General features: G+C 31.2%; 1 protein-coding gene across 1 annotated transcript; it reads right to left on the bottom strand.

The window, feature by feature from the left end:
* Positions 1–15,254: 15,254 nt before the first annotated feature.
* LOC134724846 (ADP-ribosylarginine hydrolase Tri1-like) lies at positions 15,255–18,499 on the bottom strand (the record flags this gene model as incomplete). Its single annotated transcript, XM_063588141.1, is given in 3 exon segments — positions 15,255–15,969; positions 17,124–17,254; positions 18,332–18,499. Coding segments are annotated over 3 exon segments (351 nt in total), but the record flags the coding sequence as incomplete, so codon positions are not given.
* Between the last annotated feature and the right edge of the window lie 1,643 nt (positions 18,500–20,142).

Genomic DNA, 20,142 nt, shown 5'->3' with positions numbered 1-20,142 from the left:
GCCATTCAAACATACACACAAACTTGTAAAACGTATTTAAGACCATGTGACAGATGGGTTGTGGTTGTAGATTTGACAGATGTGTAAATATAGTTAATCAATTTATCACATGGTTGTGCTAAAACACTTAATTAATAAGATTACAGAGGGGCAAAGGTCACCATGACATGAAAAGATAATACTGAATGTCATGAGGTATCATACTATATCCTTTAATTTACGTATATGTATATGAGTGTCTTAAGATAACAACCTATAACAATAGTGACTTTAATATATAGGTTTATAACTTTATATGTATGTATTCAATATGGTTTAGAAAGACATTTCTACACAAACAAGAAAAAATATACAAATCTATTGATTTGTGCAAATCAAAAGATGTGTGCAACAATATTATACCATGACAACGTAAAAGTAATCTAGATATATATTTGTACAATACAACAATACTGAAAAGAGTTCTAGATATTAAAGAAAATAAGAAGATGTGGTATGATTGCCAATAAGACAGCTTCCAGCCAGTGACCAAATTAAATAGAAGTTGAACAACTATCGGTCACCTTACAGCCTCCAACAATGAGCAAACCCTGAATGGTTTTCTATATACATGTAATAACAAGGCTCAGAAAAGACAAATTGAAGACAATTTTAAAACAACAGAAAAGTATTAAATGGCCTGATTTATGTACAAACCAATAAAAGTGAAAAACAAATAAGAAATACAGCAAGAGACAACAATCACTGAATTACAGGCTCCTGATGACTAGGGACAGGCACAAATAGGATGTGGCAAGGTTAGAAACATTTGTACATTTGTACATGAATATATTTTTCAAACAGGATAAAAGTCTATTTGATAAAAAGAGTTTATCATTTAATCACTTTAATCTACATACATGTATCAAGAAGTTATGTACAAAATATACTGGGTAAGTTAATTCAAGGTCTAGACTGAATAATAAATCCTGATAGGGATGTCAAAATGGATAACAATGTGTAAAACTGTATTATTGTAATAAACATATACCGGTACATATATAACAAATGTATATGAATAATTAGGATTGTATCAAATTTGTATATTTGTTTCCTTGTAACTACTTTATTTTACAGCATTATAATAAGATTTCCTGTTGGTTTATTTATATTTACATTGCCATGTATAGGTTAAAATGCTGATTAAAATTAATTTGTCTGCAACTTCATGGAGATTTCCTGTTTTTCTATATATTGCATTTTGTTAACATGTTCATTTCTATATATATATATAGCTAATTAATTAAATTTGTACATGTAATTCACAGTAATTTCTTAAAACCTCAGTCTTAATGTAAAATCAATAATAAGCCTTCAATAATTCACTTCCACTGATGGAAAATCTAAATTAATTCACACAACATAAACACGATAAATGTACCATATATTGCATATAAAGTGAACACAAAATAAATCTGTGTGCACTTAGTTGTGATTAACATCAAATAGTACAAATAATACATGGGACTGAATCTGACTTAGGTTTCTTAAGAATAAGTTCATGGCCATGGGCAGACCCTGTTTAGTCCGGGCATTAGACCGAATTTCTACAACAGAAATAATACCTGTTACGTATACCTAATTCAAGTCCTATAATCACTAGAACAAAATGATAAAGGAATCAAAACTAGATTGAAACGTTTGTAACATGATGATTAGGACTGAATTCAGCCAAAACACTTTTTGAGTCTGAGATTATTATTTTTATTGGTACTCATATCCCCAATCAAATAAAAGAAGAGTTTTTCTAGCCTGATTTCAATGAATCCTGGATTTACGGACTCTTTAAGGGAGAATTCTAAAGCATGTTGCTGTCATGCTGTATTATACATATTTTACTGCAAAAAATTGGCAGGCAATTGAAAGTGACTTGCACAGATTTGAGAGCAACTTGTTTTTTGTCGCTTTTTAAGGGTCAGGCGATTTAGCTGTGAAGCAAAGTAACAGGAGGGAAAGTGATTGCTTAGCCCTAGTCCCACAATAGCATGTGCAATGTATGTACATGTACATCTGGACTGCATTAGATTTCAAAGCAAATGAGAAAATATGTACTTACTTCTGCACCTCAGACACTGTTTGTACAACCCCCATATGAAATCTCCACATTCGTCACACCATGTGGGATTGGATAAATGTTGCAGAACGAAATCGTGTCCTTTAGTCTTGAGCTCTGAGTGCTGTCTATGGAAGTGGGCCATCTCAAATCCTTCACCCATCTGGCCATCGTCTTCCAATGCATGATCAGCACTTTTACTTTTTCTCATGGGAGACTTTGAGCCCCAACCGAACAGGCTTTCTGACAGTCGGGCAAAGCCCTGTTTGAAAACACCAAACATATCAACCGGGTTCTCCTCCTCGTCATATGCATCACCATTTTGGAGAACCCTGTTGGTTGTTGCTTCCTCCATGATTATACGAAAACAGAAACGCTCAAGGGGATCCGTTGCCATGTGTCTTTACTGAACTAGCCATGACTGACTAGTGTCCTGCAAAGAATAAAATAAATTAACATTACACAATTGTAATAACATTCAAAACAAACTTACATTTTTACATACTAGTACATGTACTAATAAGCGTGTATGAATTGAAAATAATACACTATACATATTGTCAAAGTTTTAAAATCATCTTTAATTGTTACTCCATTTGATGTTTAGTATTGGTAAAAATAAAATTTACACTGACATGACTGAAGACAATTTATATTCAGGAATATATCAGGCTTATACAGGATTTATCATGAACCACCCAAGACAGCCATCATTAAGAGAATATTATTCACAAAGACAAATTGAATTTATAAACTATGGAGAAGGTACCCAAAAATGACCTAAACATAAACTATTCCAAAATTTTCTAAAATTTGCACAATATCTAATGAACCAAGTCACTATCATGATAATGAACACGTAAAATGTACGATTTATAAAATGCGGTTTTAATTTCAAATATTTGCCATTCGTTGTGGATTATACAGACATGCTAAGACAGTGAATTCAGTAAAATTGTCAATTTGACTAACAGGATCTATTATGCATGAAATGATATACAATGTAAAACACAAGCCTCATGCATATATGGCACCCACAAATAGTTAAAGGAGGATGTGTGTTTTGAAATATTTGAAAAATTTTGTAATTGAAAGAAATTTTCATTTATAAGCTTAATGTGATTAATATGAAACGAGTGACTGGTGAAAAAATAGTTTTAAGGAGGATGTGTGTTTTGAAATATTTGAAAAATTTTGTAATCGAGAGAAAGGGGTAGGTCCGGTAAGGACCGATTTTTGCCTCAAATTTCAGGTTCATATGACGAAAGATTTTGACCACTTTTTAAACACTTATAATTAAGTGTCTATTTCATTTGATTCAATTAGTTAATGTGAAAGATTGTAACTGATTTAAGGTAGATTCATGGTATACTGCCATCTTGGATTGTACAATCACAATTCAAGCTCAAATATGAAAAATCTACCAAATATGTCGAAAAATGTCACTTTTCAGATGTTTTTTTTGTCAAAAATGAAAGTGGCCACATCCATGTTCATCCTCAACCTTTATATATGTGATGTACTATTATAAAATACAACTTTTTACACATCCATATATCGTATAATGGTCAAAAAGAAAACTTTCTGTCTGTTATGATGCGAAATTATGGCAGCTAATTAATTGCCATGTTTTGTTTTTTGTTTTTTGTTTACTGATTGTCACCTAATAATAAACAATCAACAAAGAAGCATGGATATTGAGCTGTACAATAATAAAAGATAATAGTTTGTTTCAATGAGAGATCTATGTGTATTGCGATCCCCGAATTTTTACAAGAAAGGTCTCATTAAGTTCACTGCATACAGAAAACCTTTTGGAGAATTGAATTGTTTACTGGAATTTGAAGCTTACAATTAAATAAAAGAAAATTTCTTCTAAATTTGGACAAATTATTGAATTTTCTTGAGAAAAGGTATATTAACATAAGTTTTATATTAAAAACTAACCATTTAGTTATACAAAAACATATTATTTTTAAAATTTGAAGTTTCATATGACTTTAAGTCTTATACTTGATCATTTAAAAAGGTAACAGAAAATGGTTTCATGGTTCCAACTAACGTATTTTTAGACAATGTAAAGGGCAAAATAAGCCTCAAATGTAACAATTAAACAGCTAACAAGGTAACTGAAAAAGTGTATCACATTTTCATGCAACTACATAAATGTATTATATTTTCAGACAGTATGCAATGCCAAATTAGCCTCTAATTGTACCCCAGATGGGTCTGATAAAAAGAATGATCCCATTTTCTCAAAGTGCATGTACAAATGTATCTGATTGAATTAATAATTACATTGGCAAGTCACGATTACATCTGATTACAATGATTTAAAAAATAATCCATCTGAATAATGAAAATGAACTCAGGTTAAAAATAACTTTTTGCTTCATAAGCTTGTCCTTTTAAAATTTGTTAACCCATGTTACTGACTAAACATATTCATTTCAAGGTTTGCAAATATGACTTTGAATAAAATATATACTCTATTAAACATGTTAAATAGCTTACTTATAATTTTTGGTCACTTTTGTGATTTGTGGGCATTTATAAGTAGTGAATGAATGATAAAGGTCAATAAAATAAAGCTCTGCTCTATAATGTTTATGTTTTTACATCAACTGACCATACATATATAGTACATGTAATTATTCAGCTCAGTCACTATTTCAGACAATATTTGGATTTTTTATCTTTTGGTGTTATAATGCCACTTTTTAAAAGCACTGAGTGGAGGAAGCAAGAGTGCACAGGGAAAACCACGACCTTTGATAGGAAAGCTGACGATCCTATTCAATTAAACTGGAGTCAAGTGCACCCGCAAGAGCAGAGATCGAACTCAAAACCTCAGTGATGACTGGCTATATATAGCTAGTGATTACAGTAGTAACTACTTAGACCACTCAGCCACAGAGGCCCCCATTTATGACAAGTAAGAAGATCCCTGTCTTTTTTAGTGCAAGCTGACTTTTACATGTATAAAAATATAGTACAAAAATGTATATACCAATACACATAATTAACAGCGCCTGGTGATGTTTGATAGCCTGACCGGTTTCGGTCCATAAAGGACCTTCATCAGAGGCAGAATGGTGGATTAATGTTTGCACCCTATTTATATAGATATGGTAACCGGCGGTTGAGTTAACCGGCGGTTGGGTTAACCGGCGGTTGTGTTAACCGGCGGTTGAGTTAACCGGCGGTTGCGTTAACCAGCGGTTGCGTTAACCGGCGGTTGAGTTAACCGGCGGTTGAGTTAACATGCGGTTGAGTTAACCGGCGGTTGAGTTAACCGGCGGTTGACTTTTACATGTAGTTTGCTTCCCAAAAAGTTAGTTAAACAAATTCATTTGAACCTTTATAAATATGAATGTGCATTAAGACACCAGTCCACACCTATGTCATGTACATATATGTGGTAATATTTACAATTTATTAACTTTGAGTTCTGAATAAATTAAACAAATATGCCATAAATTGTCTTTAAATGTATCACCATATAAACAAAATCAATATAACCATTTAGGCAATAATCAGGATTATCAAAATATAAGTACAAGTACTTGTTTTAGACCAGTAAAATGAAGCTGACACACTAAATGATGCTCCAGTCACTGAACATTTATTGAGAGAAAACATTTTTATTTCAAGGGTTTAAAATATCATTATGCTTGTGGATATGACTAAACATGTACTTTAATTGCAAATTTTTCACCTGCATGTGACAATTGATACTAAGTGGTATGTTATCCTGAGACAAACTGAAACTATATGTTTCTAAATTGACACAAATGGTTCCTTTTGCAAAGAAAGCTTTAAATTTTATAAAATATTAGAATATATATCCAAATTTAGAGACTGTTATCTATCAGTGTCTTAATTTAATTAAACGCTTTCACACATGCTCAGTTAAAATACTGCCCCAAAAATTTAAAATAAAGCAGAACCAAACGTAAATTTGAATCTGAAATCATCAAAGTAGACCCACATGTATATATATCTTAAGATAAAAATTGCAGAATGACAGAAAAGGATAAAACTTTAGTGATTGGGTGCATATAAATATTCAATATTCTATTTTACACTTAGAATAAAAACAACTGTTACAGTCTAACTGACAAATTGACAAAACACCCATATGATAAGCTTCTTCCCTTCAAAGTTCTATACTGTACAGCTATAATTCCAATCTGACAAGAGAAAATCAAGTTATATTACCGCCATGAAACCATTTTCCTCAATTTTCTATTTACCTATTGTACAAGTATGTCACATGATTAGACTTTTGACCCAAAAATCGAAAGCTTCTCTCACTTCCTTATATCTTCTTCATGTCCCTTCATACATTTCATACCCATCATGTATCATCCAGAGACCTCTTTTTGTATACAATGACATTTTAACTTGCTCCTAAATTTCTTTCTTTCAGCTGAGAACCATTAAAAATGAGGAAGTGTGCTATTAAAGACTGTACAATGTACACCTTAATATGTATATGCAAATAGGGCTCACACTACTTCAGAAACATAGGGAGAAGTGACTTATATTTTTGAAACTGAGAGGGACGAGAGCTTGTTCGCTCGCCTCGCTATAATGATTGTTTTTTACAGTACTATAACCATGATATACAAAGAGCCATTTAATTTTATATTCTTATATTCAATGTTCAATGTGTGCACAAAAATGGAAGTGGAATTGACTACATTAAAAAAAGAATTACAAACTGATAAATAATTCAAAATCTTAAGAAGCAGGTGCACCACACATGAGCATTTCTAAACCTGTTGTTTAGCACTGCTAAGTTGTAGGGAATAGGAGAATATTCTCTTGAAATTGCTAAATTTTTACTCTTAAATTGAATCTTAATTCTATAAATAGACTGTGATATATATTACAATGTGCTTTATATGTGTGTAAATTGATTATACATGTACATGTACTTTATATATATATTTTTTATGATAATTCTTAAGTAGTGTAAATAATAAAACAGCTACATGTAGTCTGTCATTAAGCATGTATTTCTCAATTTTGAAAGATTTTTCGTACCAGTTTAGGCATGTTAGGTATCTCTGAAAGATGTGTTAAACAATACAAATTTTGCACCTCCAACATTTCTGGGGAGAACACTGCTGAGGTACACCAGTATTGTATTTATGCCTGATGCATGATTTTTTTATTATCAATTGTTTTTGGCGTTAATTAGCTTTCAGTAAAATTGATTACTCTCAGTCTCAAATTGTACTTTCTTGTTAATTTGACCTGTTGATACAATTTGTAATGCTTTTTTGATATTTAATATTTACTTAATATCTTGTCTCTCTATTTTTAATATAAACAAGCTTTGATAATTTTGTGTTTGATTTAAATTTTACTTCTGTTCTATTTACTACGAACAACAAATTATTTAAATTTGTAAATAATATTTCCATTCTCCATTTTTATTGTATACCTTACAAAAAAAATAATTTCATTTATCTGTGTACATTATATATTCTATTTGGCTGAATTTGTTCAATTTTGATTTCCTGAAATTGAAAACATGTAACCCCTACTTTAATGATTTTGCATTTACATTATGTCATAAGGGCGAAGGTTGGTACCTATTAAAACATTTAAACCTGCTGCATGTGTTTGAACCTGTACTAAGTCAGGAATCTGATGTTCAGTAGTTGTAATTGTTGATGTGGTTCATAAATTTGTAAGTGTTTCTTGTTTTTTATAATGACTATTTATAAGATTTCAAGAAAAGGCATATATTTTAAATTATAAGAGGTGTGTAGCCTTTAATGTGTAATGCAAACTTTGTCTACCACTCCTTTTAAAACAACATTCCTTCATTGTAATTTTAACAACACAAAATCATAAAGTACATCTACAGACACTCAGAATGACCTATCACCTAATATTTATCATGCTAAATGATTTTGAATATCTCTTTAATACATGTATTATCTTTTATAGTGATCAATAATACTATCTAAATGGAAACATACTTCTCTCATTGCTTCACACTGCTTTCAGTTTCACTTCAAGTCGTTCCGAAATCACTGTTGTACATCTTTTCTGTTTGTGTGACAGCTAGTGAGAGTTATTGTATTGTTCAAAGGACACTGTTTTGGGGGGTTTCACTTCTCTCTCACCTAAAATATTGACAAATATAAATCACAATGGTCAAAATAAAAAAACAAAATACAATCCTTATCAAACCGGAAGTGAGGAAAGGAGAGCACGTAAGTTTATTTTTTCCTGAAATTAAAATTATTGTCAACATCTATATTATTTTTACGACAAACATACATAAATAACATACATTTTATGGTTTTAGAAGACTTTTCTGAAAGTTTAACCTATTCAATCATTTGATTTATATGATTTACCAACTGACATACTTTTTTAATGGCACGGTTTCTATTTCAGTCAAGTTACCAACCAATCAGACAAAGAACACGCTTGCAATGATGATTCACAACGAATACTTCCGGTTGGGGTGTTTTTATCTTAGTTCTGATATTTCTGAACCTCTTTTACATATGAACATAGACCGATGGTGAATAAAGAAACATAATAAATCAAAATGACACAAAACATACTAACAAGAAGGTTATTCCTCAAACTTGATCAAATGACAACTTCCGGTTTATGTTTTTCGGAACCGTTTAGATTGTTCGTCTCATATTGAGAAAAACCCAAAGTCGTTGCAAAGTTACGAACAAAAGGTAGTGGCTATTATTTCAAATAACAACAAAAAAGGGGGGACTAAGCCCTGGGATTCTGGCTCATTGCTCGACACTATTAATATATACTATGATATATCTGTAAACGCTTTGGATATTAAACTTGGAATCAATAATGAATAAGAAATTCAAGTCATTTGTAGCAAGGATAACCATACAAATCCTTGTTTGTAGTATCATCGTGTAATGTGTTTTCGTACTAATAACAGTTTTTACTGCTTACGGTTTTCACTGTTTAGTTTTTATTCAGGTGTTTACTCAAATTTAAAAAGCATGTCCTGTAGATTGATTTCAGGTATATAGTTTTTTTGTCAAGGCTTACTACGATTTTTTTACTGTTTCCGATTACTTTGCGATTTTTGTATGTCAAAAAAACGGCGTCATATGTTTTCGTATGAAATAAAATTGGATCAGTACACGGACAGGAAATGACTATAAAATCCGGAAATTAATATTTTCCAAAGTCGTGGTTCTGGTGATCGCTTGAATCATAAAAAAAAGATATTAAATACTTTTCAGTACTAAAAATTACTAGCAAATAGTTTTAGGTTGGTGTTTCATGTGCTGAAATTGTTAGATTTTGATTAGTTTCAGATTGGCACCTGGTTTGTACAAAATACATTATTTTTTCTAAAATAAAATGCAGTTTTCAAAATTTAGGATTAAATATAAAAAAGTTAAGACTGTATTCATCTTCAAGTATCAATGATGTATAAAAAGAATTGTCAATAAAATATTGAATAATTAGATTTTGAACAACCATTTTATATAAGAACCCTGTTAATTTTAACTCGCTGGTTTGTTATTAAAACGGCCAAAAAAACATATGGCAGTCGTATGCCTTGAAGATCAGATGTCTGACAGGCAAAAAACACATCTGGACTTTATTTTAACCCCTCTGAATTTTTTTCCATAACTATTCTAGTGATGCATATTTTTGACATTAAATAACAATGGCTAAATAGGTCAGTTTTATCAAATTTGTTCTAACGTCTTTAAAAAGCGCTGTTGAATATGTTTTTAATTTGTCAATTTGTAGTAGTGTTATTGTTTTAAATATAGAAACCGAAAAACACACAACAATATACGCGTATGCAGTTGAAACCGACAAAATGTGGTTGATACGAAAACATATGACATACGAAAACATATGACACGACGATATATTAACTACATTTAAAATTTCTAAGGAAAACTCGAAAATAATATTATTGAAGCTGAGTAATTAGAAAATTAAAAAAAAGTGAGTGACCTTGGAAAAGTGAAAAGTATATAAAAAAGTATTATTGGGGAAATCCTTCTACATACAAACTTATCCAGTTGTTATCTGTCAGAAATAGGTCACAAGTTATTTTTAAAATCGGCAGAAAAACTAAGAATTTAATTTAATTGCAGAAAATGATATATTTGTTCTCACTTTATTTAAGTAATTTATCATTCTCCGCTCGTATTTTGTATTATGTATTATATTTTCTTTCGTGCACACCTTCATATTTATAAATGTAACACTCAGAAACGTGTCATTCCCCCCCAAACGTGTCCGGTTCCCATAAACATGTCCACATCGACGTCACTGCATGAACTGTAAAACAATTGTATAAACGCCCAAACGTGTCCATTTTTTTCATCAACCCCTCAAACGTGTCCAATCCCCAAACGTGTCCATACCAAGCGTTATTTGGTTATTGCTATTTCATCAACGTTTAATATTTTAACATTTCATTAAAAAATAAAGATAAAGCGGTAAGGTCTTTTAAAACCGGCAGTATAAACTTGGTAAAAGTGGGGGCGTCATTTCGGCTATGTCGTTTTTAATTTGTAAGCAAACATGTTTATCTAAACTGTACATGTACCTGGTCAAAATGTGCCTTTCTCTGCGCATTAAAACTTTTATTTTCTCTCTAAATATGCATAACACAATTGCAACTGGACAATATGCAATCAACAGTCTAAAGTTAATTTAAATATTAGAAATGTTAAATCATTAAAACCTCTATGTTCTCTCTAAATATGCATGAAGTACTTGCAACTGAACAGGACACAATCATCAGGTTAAAGTTAATTTATACAGTACAACTGTAAAAAACATTAAAATTTGTATGTTCTCTCTTAGTATGCATGAAATACTTGCAACTGGACAATAAGCAATTTCAGTCAAAATTTAATTCATATGATATAGATTAAATTTGCAATTATGATAAACATTATAAAAACCGGCATTGCACAAACTAAACGTTATCGATTTCATTTAGGACATACTGTACATGTATTAGCGCTCAACCTGCTCGTTTTGGTGAATAACAAATTATCGGACACGTTTGGGGGTTATGAAATCGGACACGTCAAGTGGGGGAAAATTGAATATTACGGACACGTTTTGGGGGAAATAGACACGTATGGGGGGAAGGACACGTTTGGGAGTGTTACATATATATTATAGATATCTCTTGTAAAATTCATATATTGGTGTAAAATTGTGTATATGTATCCTCAATCTGATTAAAAACCGATCTCTCACGCGACATATCAGAAAACGGGAGCGATTAGAGATTGTTTTTTAATTAGATTGATGTATCCTATAAGCTGTATTGCTTTCGAAATACAGTATTTTATGTGGTGAAGTTGAGCAAAGGTGAGCAGCTGATACATTGAGTTCTACTGCCCTTTTCACCATGCATAAATACTAGTATATATATCATATCATATTATAATATATAATACGAAGACCCTATTTCGTGGATAGACAACAAAAAATTATATTTGACAAATATCTGATTGCCGTAGTCATATTTCACTTTTAAATTATCTACCTTAAAATTATAACATATCATGAAGCTCGAAACAAGCGACATATTTCATGAGCGCCTCATACTAGCATTGAATCAATTCATAAAATATGTAAGTTACGTACAGTGGTCGCTTGGGATTGATTGTTTGCGTTTTTTTTTACCGCGTTTACGTCCATATAATGGCATATATTTTTCATGCATGTTGAGAACAATAAAGAAACAATAGATATGTCTTGTGAAAGAGGCCGTCCGAGATGAAGATGCCACTAAAAATGATGATATATTGGATAGGGACAGAAATGTTGCCTTGAAACAAGCCACCTATATATACGGATCCGCAAAGAATGGTTGCAAGGTTTTTTAATGTGCAGAGAGCGTGGCATTCTCTCTTCGCCGGGGGCATCGGATTAACGTTCCCATTAATCTGACAGAACGTAATGATACGTACTTGTTACTGTACATCCCGCTTTGGCAAGGGTTTTACTGCAATTCTAGTGCCAATATATATATTCACTAGTTCCACTTTGAGGATTGGCAGATGCATGCCGGGAAGAAGAACAGGAATCTTGGACTGCAACTATTACATGGTTCAAGTGGATAACGTTGGAAAAGGGGATTTATATGGGCGTACAACAGAATGCTTTGAGACGTCTCACAACCAGTTTTTGTTGGGGGTTTTATGGTACCAAAATCTCAAAACATCTATATATTGTGGAATATAACGTGTTGACCTCTTGATGTTAGAAGTTTTTATTTATATCTATACTGGCTCTGGTTTCTTTCATTTTATATCCTCTAAACGTTTACTTTTGTATCAAAAATCAAGTACTTCTGAGTCTTAATAACTTTATAGTTTATACTCAAGCATTATTGATTCACGGTATGTTGACAAGACAAGAAAACATTTACATCGATTACAATAAAGAAAATCCATTTATCAAAAGTATGCATAAGTTGACTGCAACTGTATTTTTCAAACTGAATATTAGGTGCAGATCTATGTTACATCTTTCCTACAATACTTGTACTATATAGATGCATATATATGAGGAAACAGAATGGATTGTATAAAATTCGGTTAATGGACTACACGGCATCCACAACAAAAGCGACATATGTTCAGAGATAAATACCAGTAGTTTTTTTCTGAGATATATATAGAAAAATATTAGATCAGGGTGTGTTATAATAAAGTGAATATGATTATAAGAATAAAGAAAAAAGTACTGCAAACTATTACACGAACATTTTTGAAATAACTTAAAACGATTTATGGTAGTATTGATAATTTGTATGGTATTTATGTGTCATTGTTGTTATACTTATTATATTGATGCATACAAAATACATTTATATATGTTTGTAATGATCAAGGAAAAAAATATCAGGATTGTGTCATCAGTTAGAATACAGAGATAGAAGGGACAGAAAAAGTCATACAATTGAAGATGCTCATATATGCTGATTAATATATCGGGTTTATATCGCTTGTTGTTTGTGTTTGGTTGCTTGCTTATTTTGTTCTTTAAAAATTTGTGAAGATGTCAAACTTATGGAAACTCGATTCGGAACTCTGCATTTGTTGCATGGACACTTGCCTATTATATTGTATACGATACGATGTCTTTTTTTTTTGGTTTTGTTAGTGTCTTCGTTCGATATACTCGTATTATTCTGACAAAGCATTACAGCCAATAGCTGAATTATTCAGCTACACACTTCCTTTATATGTCTGTAATCTTATACCTTGCTGTCACTCTTCGTTTTTTTATATGGCAGAATATTGCGTTATGTGTACATCTTATTTTTATTTTTGACTTGATGAATTTATAACCGATTGAAAGAAAAAGGGTTCAGTATTTGAACAGTTATACCCGACTCGAAAGTTATAAATGTACAGGGTATCAATTCAGGAATATTATGAAGTCCATATATTGATACTGTATTTCATATTCAAGCGTTTAGTTTTCATTGGGGAATTTTGTCTTGACACATTTATTCAATTGAATATATACTCTAATAATTATATTTTGATTGTAACGCGTCTTATGATTGGCTGACAGTGATTTGTCTATCAGCTCATAGACATAATTTTGTCATGCATGTGACCGAAATGTCACCAACGTGTTTTCATGATTCACTCCGGCTTAAAATGAATATTAAAATTCATTTATAAGGAATGTTTGTACTATTTTTTGTTCTATTTGAAATAACATAAAAAATGTTGTGCACGCTTAAAAAATGAGCTGCTATGCGGGTTATTCAGTATGCCTCAAATTGTTTTAGGTTATTTCAAATAGACAGAAACAATATTACAGTTATTCCTTAAATATTTTAGACTTCGACATATGGTGCTGACTATAGTCTGTTGTTGATCCTTTAAAGCTCTTTGGTTTCGCAATGATTTTTTTGACGCATGTACAATGTTGTACTTTTATTAATGAGGGAATTGCTAATTGTCGTTTAGGATGTACATAACGTAAAAACTGTAAATATTAATAATCTTGATATATGCCAAAGTGGGCACAAAATAACAACGGTTTTCGCTTTAAATTTATTTCGATCACACAGTATAAAATACGCAAAATATATATAAATTTCTCTCATTGAACATGAATTCATGCTCATATTGTTACAACACTCTGGGTCTTATTGAAATAGTATTTAAGATCGAACAGGATAATACAGATAACAAAACGGTTGGAATTAACCCGTAAATAATCGTAAGTATAATTTAAAGAAAGGCGACAAATACCAAAAGACATTCAAACATTTTAAAACATAATTTAGACATTTAAAACATTACATAAATATTCAAAACATAATATAGACGTTCAAAACATAATATAGACGTTCCGAAAACATAATATAGACGTTCAAAACATAATATAGACGTTCAAAACATAATATAGACGTTCCGAAAACATAAAACATAATATAGACGTTCAAAACATAATATAGACGTTCCGAAAACATAATATAGACGTTCAAAACATAATATAGACGTTCAAAACATAATATAGACGTTCAAAACATAATATAGACGTTCCGAAAACATAATATAGACGTTCAAAACATAATATAGACGTTCAAAACATAATATAGACGTTCCGAAAACATAATATAGACGTTCAAAACATAATATAGACGTTCAAAACATAATATAGACATCCAAAACTTAACATTCGTATACACATGTAGAGACTATTTTGTATCAACAGATATACATGTTTATCTTACCTCCTATACATTTCTAGGAATATGATTGGTTAAAAGCGACCTCGTGGAGACCGTGTATATTCAATATTAGGTTAGTAGGGAGGCGGGGCTTATTTCAATATTAGGTTAGTAGTGAATTTTCGACTTAGGCACTGTTTGATTATTTCAAATATTGAAAGTTCTTTTTAATATTGTTATATCAAGGTTGTTTATTATAAATATCTATCGTTTACATTAGTCTTTTTAGTGCATATCAATTGAAGAAGGTTCTTAAAATTGAACACCTGAACACTTTAATACAGAAATAAGGAGATGTGTTATAAAAGCAAATAAGACAACTTTAGTCTAAATTCAACACATAAAGATAGTCGGTAAGATAAATTCTAACACACTATGTAACTAATAATACCCATATGCACGTAGGCACATATTATAAGCCAATATAAACATTACAAACTGGCAGTTGAAGCACCTGCTATTAAAATATCAAGAGACCTTGAATGAAAATAAATAACGTCATTTATAGTGAATATATAGATACAAAAGTTTCATGCTCAACATTTTCTACGGGAGACAGATATATACATTCACTAAACACAGATTTAAAACCTATTTTCAACTACAACATTAATAACAAAGAACCATAACTCGAGAGATAAACAGCACTTTTTTTTGAATATCACCTAATAATTACATAGAAGTTGTATTCAAGACAAGACAAGAACAATATAAACAGTTATGTTGAAGACCGTACTTTGACCTATAATGGAGTACTTCTATAAATTTTTACTAGGATGGAGAGTTGTCTCATTGGCACTCATACCACATCTTCGTATATCTACATATGCTTACTTGTTGGGCTTTATTTATTTTTTACCTATTTAAAAAATAACACATGGTATTTCTAAGTCCAATAGAAAAGGAAGAATATTCCAGGTAGAATAAAAGAAAACACGAAAAGTAAAGGAACAGCGCTTGTATTGCTGTCCATCATCTCAACGTAACTATGAGTCATTCAACTGAAGCTAAACCTCTTTTGATATTGAGATCAATACATTTTGTCCTTCGGATAATCCTTCATTTTCCTTTAGGTTTATCATTCCATTCCCATTTCATTAACTCAAAATATCTAAAAAAAGAACAAAAAATGATCCAATTATTTTTTTTACATATAATCAAGGGAAGTTTTGAATTACATATTTTTTTTTTATTATTGTACAATTCAACCAATGTCTGATTTTTTTGTTGAATTTTATTTTTTGATTTACATTTTACTGTCGTATGAAAATACTTACACTATCATCGATTTAACGGATTAATTTGCGTTTAGCCACTTTGATTTTAATTATATATTTACAAAAACTGTCAATATTTAACTGACAACAAAGTGAAGTGTCTGTTGTAAACCTTTTTGATAATTTTTTTATCTATTGTGTCTGTTTGTTTTGTTTACACATCGTTGTCAATATAATGGAATTTGATGCGACTGTCATACAAGTGAGAGATTAAGCTAGCTTTGAAACCAGGTTTAATCCACCATTTCCTACATTGGAAAATGCCTATACCAAGTCAGGAATACGACAGTTGTCCATTCGCATGAGCAAGGATTTGTATAGTTTCACAAAACAAACCCTTTGAGTGATGTGTTTTATCTTTTGATTTCGCCATAATCATGAAATATGATCGACTTCGTCTTTATTGAGACATTTTCTCGGCTTGTATCCACTGACGTCATCACGATCACGTGACCGGTATCTCATTAAAAATCAAAGATTACGACAAGCGCTGGATTCTTTGACCATTAAAAGGCCGTTAAATGAGGTTTTGACAAGAAAAAATTATTGCAATATGTTTTTTTACCAATATTTATTAATTAATTAAAAAAAAAATTTAAAAAAAAATTGTGTCACGTCTCCTTTAAGGACTCTCTGTTTTCAATTTTCCTCGGAGTTCAGAATTTTAGTGATTTAACTTTTTTTCAAATGTCTTCAACAAGTTATGTATGCTGGCTATCACTTTATTATTTTTCGTTCTACTATCAACAATCACCAATAACAAGAAAGTTAAATTAAAAGAATCTCAAGGCAAATAAATGTTGAAATAGGATTTGGTCTAACTAATAAAACATCAGATCGAACAAACTATTATCATCATTATTTTGCCAATACTATTATTCCTGATGCATGAAGAAAACTTTAGATCATATCTTTTCAATTTGGTCGGTGATCTTATTATGTAGAATCACTTGTTCAGTAGACATTCAAAACCATTTTTTAAACATACCTTTTAAATTCATTATCCAACCAGTCCTTGTGTAAAAGTTTTGTTACCCATGATTCTGGTAAAGCAGACATTCCAAGTTTACATCCCAAAAGACCACCTCCAACACAGGCATTGGTATCTGCATCGCCACCCTAAACATAAATTATAAAAAATACCCAAAATGTGAATGTAATAATTCATTAATGTTCAGATTCATAAAAATAAAGAACAGACTTGAAATGAACGCGCCTTTTGTCTATACAGAAGACAACATTTTCAGAGGAGCCTGAATTAGGCTTTCCCTTTAATCATTTATTTTTCTTTTTAAATTACGGTGTCTTTATTTTGTTCTTCATCAAAGAGATTCTATATCATATGTTGCACGTGTTTCATGTTCGATAATAAATCTAACAATGAAGTTTTATAATGTAAGCAAATCGTTCCTGTATAATTAAATATTGTATATATTGTATATAAAAAAAAGAAGATGTGGTATGATCGCCAATGAGACACAAGAGACCAAAATAACACAGACATTAACAACTATATATAGTTCACCGTATGGCCTTCAACAATGAACAAAGCCCATAGTCAGATATAAAAGGCCCTAATATGACAATGTAAAACAATTCAAACAAGAAAACTAACGGCCTTATTTGTATAAAAAATTAACGAAGAACAAATATGTAACACAAAAACAAACGACAACCACCGAATTACAGGTTCCTGACTTGGGACAGACACTTACATAAATAATGTGGCGGGGTTAAACATGTTAGCGGGATCCCAACCCTCCCCTAACCTAGGGCAGTGGTATAACAGTACAACATAAGAACGAACTAAACAAATTAGTTGATTAAGGCTTAACTCATCAGATGGAGGACAAACATACAAGTGGACGTGGCCGGGTACTTGTACATCCCGACAACAAAAAGACACTAGGAACAGATCTGAGAGTACTCGCAGTTATCTGACAGCTTGTTCAAAGCCACTAACAACTAATAAAAAAATCATGTATCCAAGACTAAACTATCAACCCGTACACATCCAACATCCAATGAATTTAGTGTAAAGATGTCATAAACAGTCAGAGGAAAACATGACCTTGTGCAATGCCAATATACAGGTATCTACAGAATGTGTATATGTATAAAGCAAACCTATGTATCCCACTTTTAGCATACATTATATATATATATCCTCTTAAATTGATGGGCAAAACGTTTTACCTGCAGCATGACTTTAGTGATTGCCTTCCGGAAATCGCTCTGCTTCAGTGCCCAAAATCCTGCTCCCATAGTTTTGTACGTGTAACCAATTTTCTTGGATTCATCTAGATTTAATTCCTTAATCTTTTCACATTCCAAATATTATTATGTATACGATACGATGTCTTTTTTTTGGTTTTGTTAGTGTCTTCGTTCGATATACTCGTATTATTCTAACATAGCATTACAGCCAATAGCTGAATTATTCAGCTACATACCTCCTTATATGTCTGTAATCTTATACCTTGCTGTCACCCTTCGTTTTTTTATATGGCAGAATATTGCGTTATGTGTACATCTTATTTTTAGTTATTTTTATTTTTGACTTGATGAATTTATAACCGATTGAAAGAAAAAGGGTTCAGTATTTGAACAGTTATACCTGACTCGAAACGTATAAATGTACAGGGTATCAATTCAGGAATATTATGAAGTCCATATATCGATACTGTATTTCGTATTCAAGCGTTTAGTTTTCATTGGGGAATTTTGACTTGACACATTTATTCAATTGAATATATACTCTAATAATTATATTTTGATTGTAACGCGTCTTATGATTGGCTGACAGTGTTTTGTCTATCAGCTCATAGACATAATTTTGTCATGCATGTGACCGAAATGTCACCAACGTTTTTTCATGATTCACTCCGGCTTAAAATGAATATTAAAATTCACTTATAAGGAATGTTTGTACTATTTTTTGTTCTATTTGAAATAACATAAAAAATGTTGTACACGCTTAAAAAATGAGCTGCTATGCGGGTTATTCAGTATGCCTCAAATTGTTTTAGGTTATTTCAAATAGACAGAAACAATATTACAGTTATTCCTTAAATATTTTAGACTTCGACATATGGTGCTGACTATAGTCTGTTGTTGATCCTTTAAAGCCCTTTGGTTTCGCAATGATTTTTTTGACGCATGTACAATGTTACACTTTTATTAATGAGGGAATTGCTAATTGTCGTTTAGGATGTACATAACGTAAAATCTGTAAATATTAATAAACTTGATATATGCAAAAGTGGGCACAAAATAACAACGGTTTTCGCTTTAAATTTATTTCGATCACACAGTAAATACGCAAAATATATATAAATTTCTCTCATTGAACATGAATTCATGCTCATATTGTTACAACACTCTGGGTCTTATTGAAATAGTATTTAAGATCGAACAGGGGCCGTGTCAACGAAGCTGTCCTAGGACTAAGACATGTCTTAGGATGGTCTTAGGACACGTCTTAGTCCTAAGTCGGGTTAACGAACGTCTCCTAAAATAAGATATGTCCTAAATTTGGTCCTAAAGTTAGGATATACAAATAGGTGTCTTAGGATAGTCCTAAAGGTTACATCGTCCTAAAACGTAATAAAAACAATAAATATGGCATAAACTCAATACTAAAAATACTTATACAATATTAAACTATCATAAGATAATATTAATAAAAAAAAATGTTAAATGTTTGTTAAAGATTTAATTGTATTATATTAAATTATTTCGTGCTGCCTTTTTTTGGAGCCTGAACAATACTATCATCATAAGCAACATATTTTAAATAATTCAAATATGGGGAAAAGTTTACTTCTTTTTTTTTACCTAATCCCGATTCGATATATGTAATGAAATCGAGTGGACCTAAGGACAAAACTAGTTTATGTACTAAAATTGCAGCACGAATATCACAAAGTTTTGTAAACGTTTACTTTTGTTTTCGTATTAAATTCATTTGTAACTTTTATCATATTTAATAACGTATTTATTAGTAT

The sequence above is a fragment of the Mytilus trossulus genome, chromosome 1 (genome assembly GCF_036588685.1).
Source record: "Mytilus trossulus isolate FHL-02 chromosome 1, PNRI_Mtr1.1.1.hap1, whole genome shotgun sequence".
Lineage (NCBI taxonomy): Eukaryota > Metazoa > Mollusca > Bivalvia > Mytilida > Mytilidae > Mytilus > Mytilus trossulus.
The sequence above is the reverse complement of the archived record's forward strand: the minus strand, read 5'-3'. Positions and strand labels throughout refer to the sequence as shown.